Here is a 23,925-nt window from a genome sequence, read left to right as displayed (position 1 = left end):
TGAAAAAGCTGCGCTGAGCGTGGCGCTAAAACTGAGACGTGGTCGTGTGCGAAATGTCACTCACAGTCCTTCAGGGAGAGCGGGGCGCAGTCCACAGACTGGCTCTTGGCTGGACCTCGGCTCTGAGAGCTGGACACGGAGCTGGAGCTGGAGATGCTGCTGCCAAAGCTGGTGCCCAGCTGCAGGCGTCTCATGTGGCGGATCACAGCGGTGGCGTTAAAGGCTTGCTGTGGAGAGATGTCGTAATCAGACAAGAGTAACCAAGACAGATTTCTGGAGAAAGACAAACGACTCCATGACTTTTTTTCCCCCCTAAAAAGAGAAAATAGTAGAATATCGTGTTTTTTTCTTTTGTGATATTGAACAACTGAGAAAAACGAAGTCTCACGCTCACCCTCCATTTGCTTTTGGCAAAGTTTTTCCTCATCTGTCGACTCACTGACTCGTGTATGTTCTTACACAGAGCAGTGTCTCCAGCAATCCTGAAAACACAACAAAAACAAAAAAACAGATCAAATATAAAAGACAATACACACAAACCAAAACAGCATTACCCAGAGGACTTATATTTGTATGTGTAAAATCCTGGAGAATCATCCTCATGCTGTTTTCCAATTTGCTGCCATGATTTTTTTCCATTCAGCGAAAACGTCTTTGATTGATGGGGCGATGTTTCAGCAGGTGCTCGCACACCGTATCACCTTCTGCCTCATTCATCACAATATCTCAGCACGAAACATCGTCAATGAAAGTCATTTCTCTCCGTTACGACACCTGTTACCGGTGTCACAAACCACATATTTATATCAGAGGGACCACCTGCCTGAAACCCCGAAAATATGCATCGCTGGCTAAAGGACTTATTGGCCACCTCAGCTGGAGACAGCAGCCCACGCCATTTTGCTCGTTAAGCTCTGATGCGGGCCTGGGAAGACATCCCAATTGTTCATTAGAGTCCACATTCTTCGAGGATCCTTCACGACACCAGCCACTAATTGGCAGCCATTTATTCAGCAGATTTCTCTCCGAGGGCCGGCGATGCCGAGCAGAGGTGGACTCGCGGCTCGAAGCCATGGTGACAGATGACAGTGGGAGGACGAGCACTCCGTGATAAATGCGTAAGCCCGGCAATCTGCGTAACACTGCTGTGTAATCGCACCGAGATGTGTGGTTCCCTGTGATTGTCTGGATGGGACGCAGTGTGGCGACGGTCAGTTTCTCACCAGGGGTGCTGAAGGGCCTGATCGCAAGTAAATCTCTTCTCTGGATCCTTCTCCATTAGGCAGCTGATGAAGTCTTTGGCTGAGGAGGGAATTAAAAAACAAAAAGTCAAAAGTTCATCCAGCTGAGAAAAAAAACAAACAAACTATATCATTTAGTAACAGGCTCCAACTCCCCCTGCGACCCTGAACTGGATAAACGAATTTATATGATATTAATACAATTCTAGACAAAACACATGTAATTAAATAGATAAGGAGAAACCAAAACTACACAATAAATTCACAGTTGACGTCTCCAATTAAGTATTATTATTAGTCGACAACCATTAGAGTATTAATAGCGAATGGGTCCCAAGCATGTAATCTTTCTAATGACCAGCAGGTGGCAGTGAAAAGAAGTCTAAATCTGTGGAGGTCAATAAGAAAAGTGAACTTCTGTCTCACTTGGTTTAATACCTCAGTAAACACTACCCTCATCAGTCTATGGTCTCATTCACTAGTTTCAAGTCTTACTGAACTCAACGTGATGTTCATTTAGTAAATAATGACCAACATTAGAGTCAAAAGAGATGATGAGGCAAAGTATGCTTTAAGCCGGCCGGCATGAACATGCAGTGTCTTTAGGTTTCTTCGTGATTTCTGCCCTTTGCTCAGCAGCCTCCTTGTTTTCCTCATGATTTAAGCCCTCAATAAACGCTTTCCTAATGAGTCTCTTGTCTCAATCCCTACTTTCATGCCGTCCATAGAAACTGATCATTTATGTCCCATTTAGAGTAAAATAAAACAAAGAATAACAAGCAGGATATTCTTTATTATCTGGCTACCCAGATGGCTACCCTGTGGCTAACATGCTGCTCCATACAAGTGTGCAGTAATGTGGGTTTCTCTGTCAGATCCACATATTGCTTATTCAGAGATAAGATGCACTAAGGCAGCGGTCCCCAACCTTTTTTGCGCCACGGACCGGTTTGTGCCTGACAATATTTTCACGGACCGGCCTTTAAGGTGTCGTGGATAAATACAACAAAATAAAACTAGTACTGGTACCAAAAAAAAGAAGATTTATTCATAACACACGTGAAAAGACCCAGGAAAACTGAGTTAACGAAAAAAAACGATAACAAAATAACGCTAAAAACTGATAAAAACCCTGAAAACCATACATTTCACACTCGGGTCTCAACTCTCGCGGCCCGGTACCGGTCCGTGGCCCGGGGACCGCTGCACTAAGGCATGCGAAGGAAGCATTTCCAAAATTATGTGCTGTGGCCCCCTGGAGGGCTGTGAAGTTACTGCAAGGTGGCTGCAAGAAGTCACTTAATGACAAAAAGCTTTTAATTTGTTTTATACGTCTTCTCTATAGAGGAAGTAAAGCTTCTATAAATTTACAATGTACATGTACAAAGCAAAGTGTCTGTAGATTAAAGTGAATCAATGAAAACACAAAGATGGAAATCCTTCATAGTCTCACATGATGATCAGAGTTGTAATTATAGGTTTGGACAGATGGCAGAAGATTTTGAGAGATTTAAGTTTGGGAATGGCCCCATGAAAGTACAGTTCTTAGAGTAGATTCCTTTTTCTTCTAAGGCTGTTGCTAGCATCCCAGCTGATTTCACAAATACACCTTGGCAAGGAAACTAGCCAGCTTGTGCTAACATTAGCTAACAAGCTCAACACGCCTTTCAAATTATCATTACACACAGTTTCAACAGACAGAAATATCCAAACTGAAAAGTCTGGACTTCAAAACACGCACAGAACCTAAAGGTGGCCAATTTTGATATATACACTTAGTGACCACTTTCTCAGGTATCTGGTTGGACGCCCTTTTGCCTTCAGATTTGCTTTAAGTCTTTGCAGCACAGATTCATCAAGGTGCTGGAGACATCTCTCAGAGATTTTGATTCATATTGACATGATAGCATCACACAGCTGCTTCAGATTGGTCAGCCGTACATCTATGATGTGAATCTATTCCACTGCACCCCAAACGTCCTCTGCTGGAGTGAGATACAGTGACTGTGAAGACCGTTTGAGTACAGTGAACTCACTGCAGGAGTAGAACAGCCCGAGTGCTTTGAGGGAAGGAAACAGCAACTGAAATAACCCGTTGTTACAACCAAGGTGCGCACAAGAGCATCTCTGAACACTCATCATGCCAAGTCTTATAGCAGATGAGCTACAGCAGGAGAAGACTAGAGCAGTCAGCTAAGAACAGGAAACTGAGGCCACTGTGTGATGCTATCATTTCTTCTGTTTAGTGACACATTTTATATTTTTGGATTTGGCTAATCATGGTCTAGTTAGTTCTTCTACATAAATTTCTGAGTGAAGTACAGGATTCATGAAATAGAAATGCTACCATATTTCCCCCCAACACAAAGACTCACAGTTATAACTCACCAGAGTCAGATATGTCGTCCCAATACGGCGCGTCAAACTCATAGTCTGCCTTAAGGATCTGCTCAAACAGCTTTGAATCGTTCTCATCGTAGAAAGGAGGATAACCACAAAGCCTGAAAAGATGAAGAGGGTGCGATTACACAACGACGGCCAGTGTGAAAGCCATCATCAAACTTTAACCCAAATCTAAAAGGATTTGCTGTCGTCCAATCTCATTTACAAGCAGTTTGATTTTTCGCATAGCACGCAACAAGAGGCGCCTCAGAGGGATTATGGCGAGCACACGAATACAGAGAGAGAACAGTCAGAGACACAGACGGTGCGGGCATTCAAATTACACATGTGCAACATGATTGGGAATTTTTGCATTATTATTATTATTGCTAAAATTTTTTCTACAGCAAACATCAGACAGAAGCATCTTTTGTTAACATCAGAAACACTTAATGACCTTAAAATTCGCTGCACTTAAGAAAAAGATCATTACACCAGGGATCGACGCCACTTTGCATAATTAGGTTGGCGGCTTTGTGTAACACTTTCTACTGAAAGCCTTCCAGGCTCTATATTACAGGAAGAGCAGTTGTTTAGACTGCTTTTATGTACTGCACTTTATTACTTTTCTTAAGATATGAAATCCTAATTGTCCCCAATTGCACTCGTTTTATTATTTTACATACACAAGGTCAAGAAATGGCACCAATAGTCAGCCTGCAACCACTTCAGAGATCCGGGCAGTACAGAGGTGATTCCTAATAACTTAGCTGAACTGCTTAACCGCTTTTCATCTTTGTCCAATTTTTGATCTGCTTAAAAATACCGGCTTCCTAGCATTTAGCTCGTAGCATTACTGCGCACAGTACATCCTAATAGATCAGCTGACTGCATGACTAGAGAGACCGCCGTTTATCTTTAATTTTTAATCTTATTATCTATTTCATTGTGTTTGCTCACTAACATATCTCCCTTTCTTAATCAGGACACTTTGAGCAAAGAGGTTTTTAATCTCACTGAGGTTTTCCGCTCGGTTTCTGATCTGAATAAAGAGTTTCTGATCTGAATAAAGAGTTTCTGTTTAAATGGGGGCCTATTATGCTTATTTACAGCTCAAAGCTTCTTCTTTTTTTAAATTCAGGGACTTCAGAGTGTAGAGCATAAAATCTCTACAGATTTTATGCTGGCAGTAAATAATCATTTTTAGCCATTTAGTTCCAATTACTCCTATTTGTCAAGGAATCTCTCATGAGCACACTTTAGGGGGGATGCAGCTGGTTTTAATATAATATGAGGAGGAAAAGTGCTCCATAATTAGGCTCTGTCAACTTGCTGGGTTTCCCCTTGGCTGTTGCAGATTTCCTTAAATAGAAATGATAAATAAAAAAGCAGGAAGTAGAAAAACAACAAAGCTGTGAATCACAAGCTGATTCACTTTCTCATACTTTTACCTCTTTATTTGGAAGTTTCGAGAATAATAGGACAGAAACAAAGGAAAAGCATGCTGCTCTGTAAGTGAACTAAGGCAGAATTTTAAAATGAATACTCACAGAATATAAGCGATGACCCCAATAGACCAGCAGTCCACAGCTTTGCTGTAAGGCTTCTGTGCTAAAACTTCAGGAGCTGCAACGATAAAATGTTCTTTTTTTAAAACATCACATATATTTATGCAGTAAAGCAATGCTAGCAGTTTTCTGCATGCACTACGCCACAGAGGCTGGAGGACAATGTGAATATTTGGTGGACTGCCTGAAGCAGATGGCTAAGGTTAACCTGCGGCTACTGGCAGATTAAATTAGGTCACGTTGAGCCAGCGAGAGCATCTAATTATCTCTGAGTAAGTTTTCAGCAAAGCCAGAGCGTCAGAGGGCATCCTCACCGACGTATCCTGGCGTCCCACAGGCGGTGGCCATCACGCCACCTGTTCCCTCCATCTTTGACAGGCCAAAGTCACTGATCATGATCTTTGAATCGTCGTGAGGACTGAAATACAGCAAGTTCTCAGGCTGAAAACAGAAAAGAACAGAAAAGCTAAAACGTATGCATTTGCATGCCTGTCTGTGTTTAGTTAGAAGTCATGTCATGTGCGCGCTGGCAGCAGCTGTTGCAGTTCTCGGTCTACATTTTGCTACGAAAGACATTACTTAAGCTAATTTTAACAACTTTACACGGTGTCTAATAGGATTAAATCATAAACCCTCAACATTTTACATCTAAAAGGTCAAGTCTGGACACAAATGGATGTAAACGTTAACTTGAGCGGTTGGTGGAAGGCAGCCACGAGTTGATAATCATATTCTTCTGATTAGACTGATGTTAGTCACCAAGACATTAAGATGTCAGGCAAAATGTGACATCCAGGAAGCTCTGACGGTTTTTCAGAAAAGGAAAATCCCTGACATTTAACCTTTGCGGGTCATGAGTGCTGAATATAATAGCACTCACACAGGTTGAACAGCGGGGATTTCCCCCTTACAGGGTGACTGAAGAGGTTTCCTGGTAAAGCACTAAAAGTGCAGCCAGCTCATCAGCGACAACAACAACAACAAAAAAAGAAGTTTGACTATGAATATCAAATACCGCAGTACCTTTAGATCTCTGTGTACTATGCCCATGGAGTGCAAATAGTTGACTGCGTCCAAAACTTGCCGAATGAGCCGACTGGCATCCATCTCTGTGTAGAAGCCCTTTTCTACAATGCGGTCAAACAGCTCGCCTCCAGACACCCTGTCAGTCCACGCACACAACAGCAGAGGGAAAGGTTACATAAAACTGTATTTGCAGTGCTTTACAAAAAGCAGGCGTAGGGCAAAGAAAGATTAAACGCGTTACTGTTTTTCATTTTATGTATCACCCGTTTGCTCTTTCTAATTTGATCGATTTCATTTTAACACCACAAATTCTTGCCTGCTTGCATTTTCCCCTTGAAGCTGCTGCACGCCTTACATGCAGCAGTGAATGAAAGGGCCCTTGCACAGGAAAAGTGTGAGCTTCTTTACTTATTTGTACCTGCACTCAGCCTGCAAGAAAATCTCCAAACCAACACTCCGGATCGCTCAAACAGCCTTCCTGTTGAAGTTCACCTCAGGGATTTCCTCTAAATCTCTACTGAAGCTCATTGCATGCATTGCTATAGTTTAGTCACTTCTTGTATAATCCAATTTATGCCTGCAGTTTAAATTTGTTTAGCTTTTATTCACTTCTCAGTGTACTAGTTTTTTTATTTGATTAAAATAAACATCTTATAAAAACACAACAACCTGTAAGAAGGAAGGAAAGGAAGCTAAAATTAGGTGTCTTCTTGTTTGCTTCATCTGTATGAAATGATCTAATTTGAGGCTATGAAATATTGCTAAAGCTTTAAAATACCTTCTTTTTTATTTGCATCTATGATGACTCATTATCCAGCAGTCTTTTAGTATTGTTTGAAACTGATGAACCAGCTATTCTCAATGACTTCAAACTGCAGCTACAAAAGGCAAAACCCCCACCAAAAAAACTGACTCATATTAAGTTAAGAATATGTGCTTTCATAAACTGCTACCAATAAGATTTACGTAAGTGAGACTTTGGAAACACTAAGCACCTTCGAGAGATACAAAGAGGCCGGGTAATGGATGGCTAAATTGCTGGTGCATCACTCACAAATGCTGTGAAATTATCCGGGGAGGGGAAAAGGCGTCAGAAATCATGAAGACATATGCAGTTTGCAGGAAAATGGCATAATGGCAAAGAAGAATTTCTGCAGCGTGCCGCCCGTCACAAACACCAAGTGAAAAATATTTGAAAGATATTTGCTTTAAAAAAAAACAAAAAAAACCAGCAGGCTTCTCACCCCTATCTAGCTTATCTTATCTAACACACAGTCCCATTTTATGATATGTATGATAATATAACATGTATATTTTATAATATGTCAATATAATCAATTTCAATTATAGCACAAGCATATTAATATTTAACACCCTGCCTCTCCCTTTAAAAAATGATATAAAAACCACCATAAAGTCATTTATATCTGTGCATTTTTTCAAATCCTCCTTCATTTTATTCCACAATTTCACCCCACAGCTATGCACGTGCTCCTCATTGTTGCTATAAGGATATATTGATCATCTTTCTTGTAGACAATTGGATAAGAAGATTGATAGCATCCTCTCGTCTGTCCCCCGAACGTGATTCTTAGCTGCACAGTGAGCTTAAACAGCTGTGGAAACAGCCGTACTCGACAATAAACACGATAAATCTTATTAAGTCATTCATTCATGATAACAACGTGGTTGCCTGATAAAAAAGTGCAGCTTAAAGGTCTGAGAAGTGACGCTAATGGCAGAAGTGTCTTAAACCTGCATTTTTTTGAGGAGGCTAGCAGTTTACGACTTCTCTGGTTGGAAAGAGAAGTCTATGAGAAAATAAGCCTACTGTTCATTTGATCTACGGCCCCAATAAACCTTTTCCTGGTGAGTCTGGTGTCTCGGTAGCTAGTTTTACTTGTTCATTTTGAAAATTACTGTCCCTGTTAGAGACAAAGAGGACAATATAGCAGGCTGTGCTACAATGTAAGCATGAGCTATCCCTCGTTTGTTATAGAAGCTACTGCAAAAATGCCCAAAACTTCACTTGAGGCTGGATCCAAAAGTTTTGGTGAATAAAACAGTAATAACTTATCGGTCCACTACTTAGCATTCGTTAGCAAGTATCTCCCGCTGTGAGATGCACCCACCAAACTTGCTTCCCTTACATCAGGGGTGTCCAACTCCAGGCCTCAAGGGCCGGTGGTGTCCTGCAGGTTTTAGAGGTGTCCTTGATCCAACACAGCTGATTTAAATGGCTAAATGACCTCCTCAACATGTCCTGAAGTTCTCCAGAGGCCTGTTAATGCAATAATCATTTGATTCCGGTGTGTTGACCCAGGTTGATATCTAAAACCTGCAGGACACCGGCCAATGAGGCCTGGAGTTGGAGACCCCTGCCTTACATGATAACTCTGCCCTCTCATTCAAATATCGTATCTTTTAGCTCCAAAATAAATAAATCAATAGCACGCAAGTATCCCATATGGCAATGCTGATGTTACAAAACAGTGACTATTTCCATCTTTTATATACAGTCTATAGCCACCATCCAATTTCAAAAACACTAATATGGCAACAAGGTCAATCCTCAGCACAAGGTCTGAAAAAGGCACTTCACTAACCAGCAGATCAGCTGTCACTGTGGTTACATCCATCTTTAATATACAGCTTGTGGATCTATGCACATCTATCATATTATCTGTGATATTTGTTTCTTTCTTAAAAATGAAATTCAGTAGTGTCCATTATAAGCATGTAGCTCCTTATCTTTGTAAAAGCTCGTGCTTTTTTTTTTTTTTACCTCTAAAGCTAAGCCAAGCTAGCTGCTCCCAAGTGTTTCCAGTCTTTATGCCAAGCCAAGATAACTCGTGGGCTCAGCTTCATGTTTACTGAACACACAAGGGAATGTCAACAATATACTGATTATTATCTCAGCAAGAAACACAAATGTGACCTAAAGCACTGCATAGAAACATACTTGTTAGATTTTTTTTTTAATTGCACTACTCTTAAAAATGGACTCCTGTCTCTTTAAAGCATTGCTGCATTTACTTCAGCATAGATGTCTCAAGGATATTAAAGACACTTACTCAAGCAAAAAAACAAAGCAACAAAAAACCACATTATCAAAATGACAAGCCAAATGGGAAGCAAAGAGCTGACCTAAACAAAGTGGTGGCTTGATGTACTTACAGCTGCATTATGAGGTACAGGTGGTTTGAGCTCTCGTAGATGTCCTCCAGAGCCACTATATTCTCATGCTTTATCCTGCAGAGGGAGAGAAGAAAATTCACTTTGCTTGCTGTCAGCTTCTGTTCATTTCAGCACAGGCTACGAATGAGGTCTAATTAGACTTCTCTTTGGTTAAAATGATGCCCTGTCGACTGAAAGCCCATTTTGCTTTCCATTATAGAATGTGTGCACGTCCACTGTTACAAAAAAAATGAACCTAGTGTAATGTATTGTTCATACAGGGTGGGGGAAATAAAAAACCTTTTTGTAAATGGCAGAGAGTGGGGGGATTCTTAGATGACACGGAGCGATGACTCATGAACGGCAACCCCTGTTAGCGGGAGCACCTGAAGAAAATAACACAGACGCTGGGAGAGCCTGTGTCCAGGTAACCAAGATAGAAAAACAAGTGTGCAAAGGCAAGGTGATACACAGATGACAGAGCATCTTCAGAAGGGCCAGTGTGGGGGTGGAAAAAGAGGAGGCGGGGAGAGTCTCAAAGGACCAAACAATCTTCACAACTTCTCTCCTTTTCAAAGTCCAGAATGAAAATGAGGTTTCGGTTTGAGGCCTGTTAGACTAACACAGACGAGTAAAAGGGTAAGAGGACGGGGAGGAAAATGGATGCGTTACCATGACAGGGAGGAGGGAAAAAAAGAGAGGAAGTCAAAGGATAGCAACTGTAACCAGGCACTCACTTCAAGAGTGAGTGATAACTGAGCTTCTTGCTGCAATTACCCATCAGGCCCTGGAGGAGGATGGAGTGTCACCTGGTGTCAGAGCAATCCTATCATACCCTGTAGGTGTGTTAGTGTGTGTGCGTGTGTGTCTATGTGTGTACACGCAAAATAAATCGATAGATGGGATTAGGTGAGGAAGTCACTTAAGCCTGACAATGACTGTTAAATAAACAGAGACTAAATAAACCAGCTCAGGGTTACAGAGAGAGAGAAACAAGTTTCCCCAGAGGATGACACAAACCTAGCTAAACAACCCTGCAGCTGGGTCAACAAAGTTCCTCGAAAGGCCACTTGAGGTTCGCTTCATCATTCAGTGAAGTTAAAAAGCCAAACTTTAAATCAGAGATAAACATGGCACAATAAAAACAGTTTAACAGAGATTCTGCCAGGCTTCACTGACTTGGAGTTCAGCAATGTTAGCTTGAGATAAAAGTTTTTTGTTTTTTTTAAGGGCACCATCTGTCAAATATTTTTGTGTGTGTGAATTGTAAGCATAGACTGTATATAAAAGATGGCCATGATGAAATTACCCACTGGTGACTGCTTAGCATTTTATGAACACCATCTTTTTTTTAAAACTTGATGGCATTAGCGCGAGGTGGCTCTAGCTGAGATTTTTATGGGGACAGAGCAAGATCGTTACTACTACCCCTACTGTTCATTCAGCTGAATTCTATTAGTATGCTTACACTAATCAATACAGTTTGGTAATAATGAAAAACTTAAACACCCATCTCCTGATAAGTTACTGCAGTGCAAGTTTAATTTAATTATTTGGTTAGTAGTAGCAATCTGCAGCAATCATGGTAACAAGCATGAGTGAGCCGATGGGCCTGTGCAGCTCCAGCTTCTGCAGCTACTTTTAAACCACTGAAAATTGCAAAACAAATGAAATGTGTCGAGGATGTCCTGCACTCACAGTCAGCTGTTCTAGTGTGGTGAGCTCATTAAGTCACTTCTGCACCTCTCCTGTTCGCCCCTTGCTTTGTCTCTGCAATCTAGAAGATATTTTTGCACTTTTATAATTGTGGCTACATTTCTTTGTGAGTGCACTGAGCGTGTATGGTTGTAATTATGTTTAGCATGTCTGAATGGAAGTGTATTTTTCAGCTTTGAGGAATAGAAAAGTGTCTTGAGTCGAATGTCCCTCCTGTCATAGCTAGCTGTTCGTCATCTGTATACGCTCTGCTCCCAACCCTGAACCCAAGTCTCCTGTGTTTTTTATACAGTCTCAGTGATTGCACTGTCCTGAGGTCTGTGCTCCAGTTCTGGTGCATGAAATTCTAGTTTATGAGTCAGGTTCTTAGCCAGATTTGCAGGTCTCTGTATCTGTGCGATGTGCAGTCTTCTCACGAGCTTGGAAGCATTAGCTGATAACTAGGGCAGCCCATCATCCAAATACGGCCACTTCTGGCACTTTTACATGCAGCCTATGTGTGGTACCTACTTCCTTAGGACGGCAATTTCATTTTCAATGCTCGTCTCCTTCCCCTTGAGCGCTTTTTTCGGGATACACTTGATTGCAACCATCTTCCCCGTAGCCTTCTCCCGAGCCATCACCACTTCAGAAAACGCACCGCTGGAAGAAAGCAAGACAGAAAAAGAGAAAGAGTCCTGCTTTATATGCGCTCAGACAATATTGACACATCATCAGTGAGTAGATAGGGGGCACTCAGAGGCACACAGGCCAGAGTACACAAACAGCATATTGGGAATATTTACTGAGAACTGGCCAAGTCCCCGACTATGGCCAGCAGCCTTCTGTGCTGGCGTACGCTTGACGCTTGCGCGCAGCCAAAAGCACAGCAAACACTTTTAAAACCTCTAAAAAACACCCATTTAGGATGGCAGATAGCGTGTCTTCCTCTGCCATCTGCTTCCATACGTGAGCGCCTTTAAAAACAAATACCAAATTAGGGGAATATTTGCTCAAGCAATCTGTATCTGTTGCCATGATACCACATAGATAATAAAGCTTGCTGAGCAGGAAGCGTGGTGACTTTTTTTCCTTGTTTTCATTGCACACCTTCAGGATGGCTTGATGTCAAGCTCTTAAAGATTTACTGGGTCACGTGAGCTGGGCTTCTTATGATCTAAAAGGCAGATTATTGATTAGCACACAGTCTTACAACTCTGATGTCTTTCATTAGGATTAAAAGATAACACAGAGGAATTATTATTCAAAACGGTGGTGCTATAATATATCATGTAATTATTATAAGAAGACTCCTTATGACAAAATTACTGAGTTCTTTTACTCAAGTTGCAAAACCAACCATCACATTTAAGCCCAAAATAGTTTGAAATATTTATGTTACTTTCTGTGTCTTCCTTTTACATCTGAAGCAGCAGACATTAGGGCTTCCTCTTGCAAGTATATCTATATTATCCATTTTTCCGGTTTCTACATGCTTTTACATGTTGTTCTTATTGTAATGTTAGAGTATTGGTCGGTTTATCTGTTGGTGAGAACGGGTCTTCACCAGCAGCAGCTTCTGGCAGCAGATCCAGAGCACAGTAAAGATTACAGACACCAGCTGCAATTCAAGATAAAGGAACTGGAGTCTGTGCGACCAGCAGGACGAGCTCCTTTCTGGAGAGGCATCTGAATGATAGATGACTGCTACAAAAGTACCATGGCCTGTATGGGCGGTGCCACATCATGTTGTCCGCAACAATACCAAGTTTTTTACATGATATAAAAATGTCATTTTCTGATATCACTGCCATAGCAACAAAATCCATCTACGATCCCTCGTGCAGGTAATAACGAAACAAGCCCGGGCATGTCTGAGATGGAGAGTCCGTGTCCGCCTGACGACAGTTAGTTCTTAAAGTACTAAATTGTTGTCACAGCTGCTTCAGCAACCTCCAACAAAGCATAGTATGTTTCAAAATATGCAAGAAAACAGTTCCAGCTAAAGATGGAAACAAAAAATGCTTCACAGAAAGAAAGGAAAGGAAATAAATGTTTCTATCGAGGATCACTGGATCACTAATGCTTAATTTAGACTTCTGCAGGAACGTATGCATGAGCTTGGAAGTCTCGTGCATAGATCATAGGGGATAGGCAGTAGGGTTAAACTCCTTTCAACCCAACACCATAACCGTCCACATAACGTGATGTGCACCTCTCAAGAAAAGTAACTGCACATCGGGTTATGTGGACACAGCACGCTGAAGTGGTTTAGATTTCCCACTCAAGCATAATTCAGGCATTAGAAGTTGCACTCCATGTGACGGGAAGAGAAAACGATGGATGGAAATTACTGAAGCGGGTACATTGTGGAAAACCAGGGATGTAAGTAGCTGGTTAAATACCTCAACCCAAGAAAAGATTTTTTCAGTTTTATTAGGTGACAATACTGACAAGTTAAAAAAAAGTTGGGGTGGCTGTGGCTCAGGTGGTAGAGCAGATCAGCTACTGATTGGAAGGTTGGTGGTTCGATTCCTGGCTCCTCCAGTCTGCATGCCAAATATCCTTGGGCAAGATACTAACCCCAAATTGCCTTCCGCATCGGAGTGTGAATGCTTATTAGTTGCACTTGAGTTTAGAAGTGCTTGTGTGATTGGGTGAATGAGGCATGTTGTATAGAGCGCTTTGAGTACTCCGGGAGAGTAGAAAACCGCTATATAAGAATCAGTCCATTTTCCATTTAAAAGGTGAAGTTACTTTAACTGTTGTCAAACTATAATACGGCTTCTGGAAACTTGTTTCAATAGATTCACGCTACTAATTGGGAATTATGTGATCAATAACGGCAGCTCATTGGAAAAGAAGGAAAATGCCCTTCATTTATTTACACTTTTGTTTGGGGTTTTTTTTTTTGGGGGGGGGGGGGTAAATAGTTTTTTAAAATCAAATCTCTTTGTTGGAACAAAATTTTTCTAAAAAGGTGCACATTACTGGATCAAAGTCTATGTGTGGATATACAAAAAGTGATGATCCACAGTGTTCCTCTTAAACCCAGTGCGACTAACATCAAAGGCTCCATTATGTTTTCATAGTGTAATCACCTCCTCCCAACAGGCTGTAAACTCAGCGCCACTGGCTGCAGTAAGTCCCACCATGGCCATCAAATCCACGCTAATCCCCCACACTTCCCTCTCACAGAGGGGGGAGGGTCAGTCAGTATCGCGGTACACAAACAGAGGCCTGTGCCGGCAAACGCGCACTACTTGGTTGCAAAGCCATGCTCCAGGTGTGATGAGGTGGAGCGCACTCACCGCAAACAGAACGGTGAAGGCTGGAAGCGTGCGCCCTTCTGACTTGACCTCATTCTGACATATGATGTGGGACCATATGCAAATTCAAGGGCTTGTGCAGGTGAGTGAGTTGGTGCACTACTTGCTGGCCTGTTACAGCACTATCTTCCCACCACAGCTGCTGCTGCCATTAAGGCAACGGGCGTCATTCTTATTCAGCACACGCCACCAATTTCCACAGCTGTGCGGACATTCGAAGTGCAAAATTCCTCCGCCATCAGCACGCGCCGCCTCACAAGCAACTCTCGAGCGTGGTTTTTCAGAGCATGTGTTCTGCTTTCTGCAGCAAAGGAAACACAATGAAGAAAACCACAGGAAGCCTGTGAACTCACTGAGAGAGCATGGTTAAGGGTGTATAACACGTTTTCGGTCCCCCTTGCTCACTAGACTGACAGGCAGCAACATCACTTCCTGTGAATGACAACTTACAATGTCAATGCATGAAGCATGACAAACTCTGCTGCAAGCTCTGACTCAATTAATTCTATTAGTTCATGATTCACAGGAAATAATACGTGTGATCTCTGCTAGAAGCATGCATATGGCGATGCTGCTGCCCACACACTCCATGTGCACATGCATACACATGGATGCAGTTATGCAAGAATTAAAATGATCAGACAAAAAATAAGTTTGCTAAGTAAAAAACTATTAAAGCAAAAGTGCTGAATATTTTCATGCTCCATGTTTCAGATTCGAGAATTTACCTATTCCAATCTAGCAAGTGGAATTAGTTTAGTATTTTATACACTGCATAATTAACTGAGGAGTGACAATAATCATTAGCGAAAGTGCAACTTAACTAAACAGCCATTTGGGAGCAGCACTAAGTGATGAGAGAAAGAGCCATCAAAATTGGGCCCCTTATTGAAGCTTATCTCAATCTGTTACGCACAATGAAAATGACTGTATGCCTGCAAACTGTTCCTGACCCAGTGTCAAAGACTGCACAATCAAGTCAGCACACTGACTCACTTGGCTGAATAATGTCTGAATTTTAAGTTCCTCCCAGAGCCACAGAGCTCCCCGTTTCGCCGCTCTTGGATGACAGAACGAGCTGTGTGTGACAGTCTGCAGTCACACAACACCACCATGTGCAGATATCCAACTCAAACTGGCTGACTAATGCGAAATGTGGGCTGCTCTCTGTATGAAACCAGAGGCTGATGCTGCAGATGCAAAGCGAGCCTCCTATCTCTCATCTAGAAGAAAAAAAAAAACAATTTTAGGCCACGACCTCAGCTGGTTGTTCTTGGCGATTATGAAAATGCGGGGCAATTTTGACGGAGGAAGTACTTTCATGGAGGAGGTGGCGGGCTTTGACAACCGAGCCTTGCTTACTGATATTCACAGACGGTGCCTGCATTGTGTTACTGCGGGGTAATCACGCTGATTCATCTTGTGTAAGATGCATTAGAGCGGGCAGTTATGCAACATATGGGATGGAAGAGTCGGAAGTCTATAATCCAGGTAGGGTAATACCTAAAGTCACTCCTGAAAAGTGAGGCGACACCTTTAAATCAGACACAGAAGCGATGATGAAACCTGAGCCGAGTTCGAAATCAGTTCAGGGAAACCTTGTGGGCTCCCTCATTAAGGTTGGAAACTGAAATCTAAAGTCAGGCTTGTAGGATACAACATTTTCTCACAGAAGGCTAAACCGCTACGATGGTGGCTTATTTTCACATGTAATTTTACAAATTTTCAGCCACGATCCCTCAAAATCTGCTATCATCACTGTGCAGTTACACAAAAGACTATTTTTAATCAGGCTTCACACAATCATCTGCTCAGCTGGGTATTTTGCTCCTCAGTCTGAATTTTTTAAACTATAATGACTAGAAAATTGTGAAAAGAATGCAGCTTTCTACTTCCTGCTGTAGACACCATTCCTCTCATTATCAACCCCCAAAATATGACCAAACTTTGGCCTCCGCAAGGATCGGCAGAAGAAAAAAGAAAATCCAGGTAAAAGTCAAATCACCCAGTTGTGGCTCAATGAGTACCAGAGGCTCAATTATGCAAATCATGCAAATAACTATACTTTTATTGTCTATGTGGAACACATAAAGTAGTGCCCTTCAGCGATAAATGAAACCATAGAAAGTCTGGTGATTATGCTTCTCCACAAAGATGAGTCAGGCTTTGAGCACACAAACTTTCACAGGACCTTAGAAAATGCATTATAGAGAATGAACACAGTACACAAGAATTTCTAAAGCCTAAATTGTTCATCAGTCCACAATAAGGCAAAGTGTCCACAATGGAAATTCAGGAGTGTTACTCCTCTCCCTAGGAGTGGGTGTCCTGCAAAGCTCACGCCAAGAGAACAACGTGTAATCCTGAACGAGGTGATAAAGAACCCGAAGTAACAGCTAAGCACCTGCAGAAATCTCTACAACTTGTTAAAAATCTCATTATTAGGGGGAAAAATAAAATTCTGAATAGAAATGATGTTAATGCAAGGACATGAATGTTCCACCAAACTTCTGGGATGTTCCGCAGGCAAGGTGAGTTAGAAGCTGAATGTGGCACACTATGTTTGAAGTTTAGTTGAGGGAACAATGAAAAAGCAAGAAATTTTAGAGGAAAGTGTGATGTGAGGAGAGGTTGGCAGATGCGGATGTGACATAGTGACCTGAAGCAAACCACTGGACGGTCAAAAGAAAAAGACAAAGATTCAGCATCATTGCCCTGATGTTAACCAATATGGGATTGCTGTGGCATGACCTGAAATAAGATAAATTTTGATGACATCTGACTGTTGTCCAAGTCTCGTCAGCAGCTGTAGGACTCATCTGATGGAGGTTGGTGCTGCTAATGGAGCGTAAGCTGCACCTGTGAGCTTGCAAAATATATCCAGTCCCTTTAAAACTTCAAACTTCTGGGACTGATCTGGTCAGTTAAGCAGAGGGGTTTGTTAATCAGTTTCAGCTGCTTTGGTGTTAATAGGTAGTTCAGCTCCACCAACATGGCATATCAAATGTGCCATTGCCAGAAGGTCTGCTGTGTCTCCCAGCACAGTCTCAAGAGTATGGAGGAGAGTCCAGGAGGGGTAGTTACTCAAGGAGAGCTGAACAGGGCCGAAGGTACTTAACCCATCACCAGGAACGGTATTTGCTCCATTATGGAAAGAGAAACTGGATCAGAACTGCCAGAGAACTACAAAATGACCTCCAGCAGGCCACTGGTGTCAGAAACAGAGTTCACGAGGGTTGTCTGAAGGCCGACGTCCACCACTGTGGAACCCAACTAGCTTTTACCATAGATTACCACAATTGGCAAGTCGACCTGTGAATAAACTAGAAATTAACAGTTTTTCAACAAAAACGAATCTGGCTGAATCAACTGACAGAAGAGTTTGCCACTTACTGAATGAAGAGATTTAGCATTTTAGTAATAGAAAAAAAATTGCAAATATTGTCTGTAGTAGAGTAGGCTGAATATTTTAAATTTGGGTTTTGGTTTAAGAAATGCCAGTTTGCAGAAGAATAAATGAAACATTCCCTGTGGGGAGGCAGGAGGGGGATTCCTCTCCAACCTGCCAAAAATGGCTTTCTGCCTGTTAAATGAACTCGACTAATACATCCAGTGAAATCCAGCAGCTGTTAAGGTCCCTACAACTGGAGCTGGGAGCCATTATTCTAATACCCTGTGGACCTCAGGCTACTTTCCAGTAATGTGCAATTTGAGGTCACTGGACTGCTGATGAAAAAGAGAGCGATGGTCAGTTTACAGGCTGTTAAGAGCTACTGGTGCCCACAAAGAGCTGAAAAAAAAGGTTTCTGCCAAATTTTTCCCAAGAGCACAAGATAATCTTGTCTGAAACCACAGATCAGTCTGTCAGATAGCGGCTGAATTATTTTAATAAGTGCAATTACATTTCCTGTGCTCTGATACAGGGCAGCTTTGTATCCTTCCAACTCTCCGAGTACACTGGATAACACAACATGGCTGTGCAGGCATTCACTGCGGTCAGAGGTGCCACGGATGCAAATGGAAATGTCTGTGCACAGTCAGTGTAGATGGAGAACAGCAGTGATGGTGGGAAGTGGTAAACAGTCTTCTTCAGGCAGAGCAACCAAGGTCCTCTATCATCCTAGTTGCCTAGCTTCCACTTTCACGGCATTCATGCAGCTTTCAAGGACCCAACTTGTTTCAGAGAATTATCAATGCACAGAGGCAACAACAGTCACTTCAAAACCAACAAGTGGGGCTCTGTGAGAGGCCGGCTCAGTTTAATATCGGTGTTTATTCATGAATGTCAAACTTAGAGAAAAAAAAAAGATAATTTTCCTAAACTGGAAGCTAAGTGAGGACAACTTTGACACTGCGATTTCAGAATGTGGGATGTAGAACACATGAAAACACTCAAAGCAGATGCAGTTAGAAAGCATTTTGGACTGCATTTGAGCCACAAAATGTAGGGGAATAAATTATGTTTTAGAAGATTTGCTTTAGTGAAGTACAGGTGTGCAGTGCTCTTTGCAGTCCTGTGAAAGTGTTAGGCACACCATTACTGCTTCCACGGGAACTGATAGGGTAAGTAGCAGCCAGGAGCTGATAATCAAATACACTTGATTAACTGATCATCAGCAAGCGGGAGAACCTCTATAAAAGGAGAAGTTCTGGCAGTTTGCTGATCTGGAGCATTAAGGTGTGCATTAACACAATACAAAGTCTTCCCTGGAGTGGACATCCCAGCAAATTCACCCAAAAATCAGACTGTGCATGCTCAGAAAACTGCAAAAAAGCCAAATATCTGCAGGTCTCAGTTAGCATGTAAAATGTTAAAGTTCATGACAATATGATTACAAAAAGACAGAACAAGTCTGGCTTGTCAGGACAAAGCTTCTTCTCTAAGAAGAACATGGTAACACAAGTTAGCTTTGCAAAGTTACATCTGAACCAATCACTTCTGCAACAACGTCCTTTGGACAGATGAGACCAAACAGGAGATCTTTGCCCATAATGAAGATCAAACCACAGCATATCAGCACGAACACCTCATATGAACTGTCAAGCACGGTGGTGGAGGGGTGATGATTTGGGTTTCTTTTACAAACACAGGACCAGAGGTCTGTACTACGAAGCAGAATTATATCTTATGCAGGTAACTTTGTAGTTACCGGGGTTTTCTGTACTTACAAAGAATGTTCATTTCTTACTAGGGTGCATCCCCCCATAGTAACTTATTCTGCAAACCTAGCCTGCTCAAGGAGTAGGTTAGGTTTCAGATTAGAGATCAAAATCACCGACTACTGACCAATCACTTCTCTGGAAATCAGCATCACTAATCAGCAGCAAGATCGATTTTTAATAGTGTCTAAAGTTTTTGTGTTTCCCAAATGAGCATCAGTAATAAATACAGATTCTTAGATGCTGTTTTATTCCATGACTTTTTCAACTTTTTTTTTTTTTTTAACCATTAGGCTGGAAACAGTCTTGCTATTCAATATGCATTAATAGATGAATTAAGGCACCTATTTGTTCCTTTGGACTTTATATCAATTACAGATAGAATTCAAATGTGGGCTTAGTCTGTTTTTGTATTTATTCTTGACTTGCCCTCAGAAAATTAAACACCATTGGGGCTTTCAATGAAAGAATAAAAACTAATGGTCCAACGAGATTATAATCCATCAGATTCTCCCACAGTTGGCAAACAGAATAAACTTTATTAATATAAAAGCTCTTTTCCACTCTTACAGACCAAAACATTTAAACATGCGTGCGCGCGCACACACACACACACACACACACACACACACACACACACTAGACTTTACTCTTGTTTTATAATAAAGGAGACCAATCACAAGAAATAAATGTGATTGGTCAGATGATGCCAGCACCACCCCTTTCATGTGAACTTGCTCGTACCTAGATCGGGATAACCAGGGTTAACATAGCGAGTTGATAACACTGGCTTCACACAAAGCTGGTTAAGGTAAGTGGATCCAGGTAACGGAAAAATACCCTCTGCATGTCGGGTTTTCCTTCATAGCACCTGGGCACGTTGCAGTCACCGAGTTAACCACGAACTCATCTGCATCCTAAAGTATTCTAAAGTGAAATGTGAGGCCATGTTTTCAAAGCTTGGCTGAAAAATTGCTAAAAACAAAAAGAGGTGGAAGGTGGTGCAATGGTCCAGTCAAAGCCCAGATCTCAAGCCCATTGAAATGCAGTGACAGGACTTTAAGAGAGCTGTGCATAAATGAATGCCAACAAACCTCAATGAACTGAAGCAGACAAGGGGGACAAAACTCCAAAATTCCTGCACAATGATCTGAGAAGCTGATGACGCCCCACGGAAAACAATTACTAAACATGCAAGCTCTAAGGAGCCTGAAAAGAAAGTGACTGGAGTGACTTTATCCAAGAGACTTTTTCCAGTTCTAAAACCAAACGCTGGAGAGTCCCAGGTATTTAAACCTTATTGGGGTTTAAGCACCTGCTCCTTAGACTACCATGACCTGGATGACTGAGAACCTATAGATTTACTAAACATGCAGTTTTTATATCCCATTGACCTCCGACAGTTATGGTTCACCCCTATTCATTTAGAAAGGGGTCCTCAAATAACTCCTAATAAGCATTAACAAAATGACTTCCTTTTAAAAGAACAGGTTTATTCTCAACTCTCTCATAAGTCGGGAGGAAGCTGCTGGTGGAGACGGAACAATTAAACTGGGGTTAATATTGAGCCTCCGTTCATCAAGTGGACACAAACACAACTCAACCTGAAGAGAAATGTGGCCGGTGTGTTAACAGTAAGTTCAAAATTTTAAGCTTTAAAGATAATAAACTATGTAACAGACATATTATGTATATCAAACTCTTCTGTGGCATTAACTACAAGCCAATTATCAGGTTACAGAAATGTCATCTTACTGCATCTTACATAAGACTCACTTATACAAGAAATCTTGCATAATGGACTTAAAATGTTTACACAATGGGGAAAATGGTGTTCTGACAGTCAGACACTAGTATGTTAGTGATATCTCAGTCAAATACTTAAAAATCTCACAACTCTTCGCCCACTGGGATGTCTGAAGCTGCACTCGGGTAACGTCAGCTTACTTAACTTGCTCCAGCAGGCTATCAAGCAGCTTAGGGGCCTAAAATTAGGCCAAAGTCAAGCAGAGCTGAAGTGATGAGGACTACCTTTCAGTGGTGAAGATCTCATTAAAACAACAACAACAAAAGAGGTGGGAGAGAAGAACGGCCAAGACCATTATAGTCTCACAGCCACAAGCTTCCTGTTCTAAAAGTGCTATCAGTATCTGATCAGCTGCTCTGGCCTCCAGCTACTGTTCGGATCTCGTCCCTTTGTTCTCGTCTTGTTCGCACCGATGTGAACTTTATTTGCAAGGGGGCATCCAAGCATCTCAGAAACAATGCGAGCAGTCGTTGCAAAGAAACATTCATCTCTTTTATTCTCAGGAGGTGCGATCATTGCGGTGTGCGATTGAGAATGATAACACATTCAGAGCATTTAGAAGAATAAAGGTGACAAGGTTAAAATGTAAAGATGCATTATAAGCATGAAATGCATGATTAACCATCAGGAAAATGGACTTTAACAGGCAGGATAGCCATTAGTCCACTGTTACTATGCATCAGATTCTTAGGTTTGCCATTGTAACATAAGAAGGAAACACTTGTGAAAACCGCATCAGAACTAGGGCACAGTAATTTTTTAAATGAGCTTTCCATGTTTTCTTTGGCAGCAGGACACTTCCAGAGGGATGATCCCTCTCGGACAGCGATTTGGAAGCCCGACAACTGAACCAACAGTTGAAAGGTGGAGCAAAAGGAGGAAGAGGAAGACAATCTGTCCCCTCCTTCGACCAGCACTTCCTCTTCCATTTTAATCCCCAGCCAAAGCTGCGAGCTCGCTGGGCTTTTGTGCCCCAGGTGGCCTGTTGTGAACCCCAGAGTGCAACAACAAGCCACTCCCTGATTAAGACGCGCAGGAACAAGTAAAAATGGCCCTCACTCGAATTCAGCCAGGCAGGAGGAGTACACGCTGTACGGTGTGTACCATTACAACCGAGTGGTGACGAACCAGCCCCGCAGATGTGTGCTGGGTCGTGGGCGGAGGGTTGTGTGTTCCTCCAACCTGGCCATTGTGTGGACAGTAAGTCTCAGTGATGATGATGATGTCGATGATTCACTGGTCTTATTCAGAGGCTCTTCACACACAAACGAAAGCCTTAGGGGGGGTGAAAAAAAGAAAAATCAGAATTGCCTCTAGGTAGGAACGTCTGTTTAGTCCAGCAGCTGAAGTGTTGGGTGTGCTTTATGAATCACCAATCTCAGAGAATTTTATGATGCTGCTAGAAAAAAAGAAAAAGACAAAAGAAAGCACAGCAGATCTGCAGTCACACTGAGCAGCTCAAGAGTTTCCCCAAAATGAGAGGATGATGATAGGATACAGACTAATGAAAGTTTACACAAGGGGACGATGCTCCGAAGAACAAACCACATAACCATAGTGACCAGAGACCTGTCTTTTTGTTTTTTACTGTGCAGCTTGACACCAGTTTCAGCTAAATTAAAGAAAACAAACACGTTTCCTTGGGGAGACTCCATCCCTCAGCATCTCATAACAACATAAACACCACCACAATGACTACTTCTCAGGAAAGAGGAGGGGGAAACCATCTCTGGGGGGGGGGGGGGGGTAAAGCAGAGCAGCGAGAACCGCACTCTGTTAAACGTGTGATAGCACCTAGCAGTCTATCACAAGGCTGCTTGGATCGTGTGAGCACGACCTGCTCTGGCTGTCTCCTGTCGCTCATTCACTCGGGCTCTTCTGTCTGTGCTGCATGACTTATTGAAAGAAGAGAAAGGCATGAAGTCAGGCAGCACTAACAGCAGACCAAAATAATCTGTGGAATTCGCCTGCTCTTTGGTCCAAGGGCAAGGCAGTAAGTTCAGCCAAAGATGAGGGGAGTGGGGGAGTGGAGGGTGGGGTGGGGAGGGGAGGTTTCCCTAAAAACAAGTCCACAGAAACCAGAGCACAACAGTTTACTGTACAAACAAGAATCTGCCACAGTGACACAGATCCATAAAACCCCAGACGTGATCTTTCTCAGCTCAAATCTGTCCCTCTGTTTGGAGAAGAGAGTCAAGAGGCCGACAGAACAAGGCACAACACCCACTAAAGTCCTCACAGATGGCCCCCTTAATTTAGGGGAGCCGATTTCATCATCATCATCATGTAATGCAAAAGAGGCCCCTGCTGTCTTTGTCACAGTTGTGCCGATAAATAAATGTCAGCCTTAACAAAGCTCTGGATACACGCGTCAGTCCTGGGAAAAAAACATAAAGCAGAAACATGCCGCAGTAGTTTCTGAATGAACCGTGACATAACGGGGGGGGGCATCACGCGAGTCTGACTTCACACATGATTAAGATCCCCTTCTCCCCACACACACACACACACACACACACACAGAACAATAAACTCATCAG

The 23,925-nt window shown here is 42.2% G+C and overlaps 1 protein-coding gene and 1 long non-coding RNA gene across 3 annotated transcripts in view; one reads left to right on the top strand and one right to left on the bottom strand.

The window, feature by feature from the left end:
* Window positions 1-23,925, bottom strand: part of camk1db (calcium/calmodulin-dependent protein kinase 1Db) — a 28,373-nt gene that overhangs the window by 3,410 nt on the left and 1,038 nt on the right. For both annotated transcript variants that reach the window (XM_003443989.5, XM_005450948.4), the window contains exons 2-10: window positions 11,621-11,752; window positions 9,395-9,469; window positions 6,215-6,353; window positions 5,506-5,632; window positions 5,174-5,249; window positions 3,630-3,742; window positions 1,224-1,302; window positions 395-482; window positions 65-227 (exon numbers count right to left, since the gene is read on the bottom strand). In XM_003443989.5, coding sequence (XP_003444037.1) covers window positions 65-227; window positions 395-482; window positions 1,224-1,302; window positions 3,630-3,742; window positions 5,174-5,249; window positions 5,506-5,632; window positions 6,215-6,353; window positions 9,395-9,469; window positions 11,621-11,752 — 992 coding nt within the window. The remainder of the gene's footprint in view (window positions 1-64; window positions 228-394; window positions 483-1,223; window positions 1,303-3,629; window positions 3,743-5,173; window positions 5,250-5,505; window positions 5,633-6,214; window positions 6,354-9,394; window positions 9,470-11,620; window positions 11,753-23,925) is intronic.
* On the top strand, window positions 13,707-23,774 carry LOC112847388 (uncharacterized). The gene is made up of 2 exons (XR_003220907.1): window positions 13,707-21,212; window positions 22,176-23,774. It is a non-coding gene; the product is annotated as an uncharacterized LOC112847388 (long non-coding RNA).

Source organism: Oreochromis niloticus, linkage group LG7 (genome assembly GCF_001858045.2).
Source record: "Oreochromis niloticus isolate F11D_XX linkage group LG7, O_niloticus_UMD_NMBU, whole genome shotgun sequence".
NCBI lineage: Eukaryota > Metazoa > Chordata > Actinopteri > Cichliformes > Cichlidae > Oreochromis > Oreochromis niloticus.
Note: the sequence above shows the minus strand (reverse complement) of the source record. Positions and strands in the feature narration are given on the sequence as shown.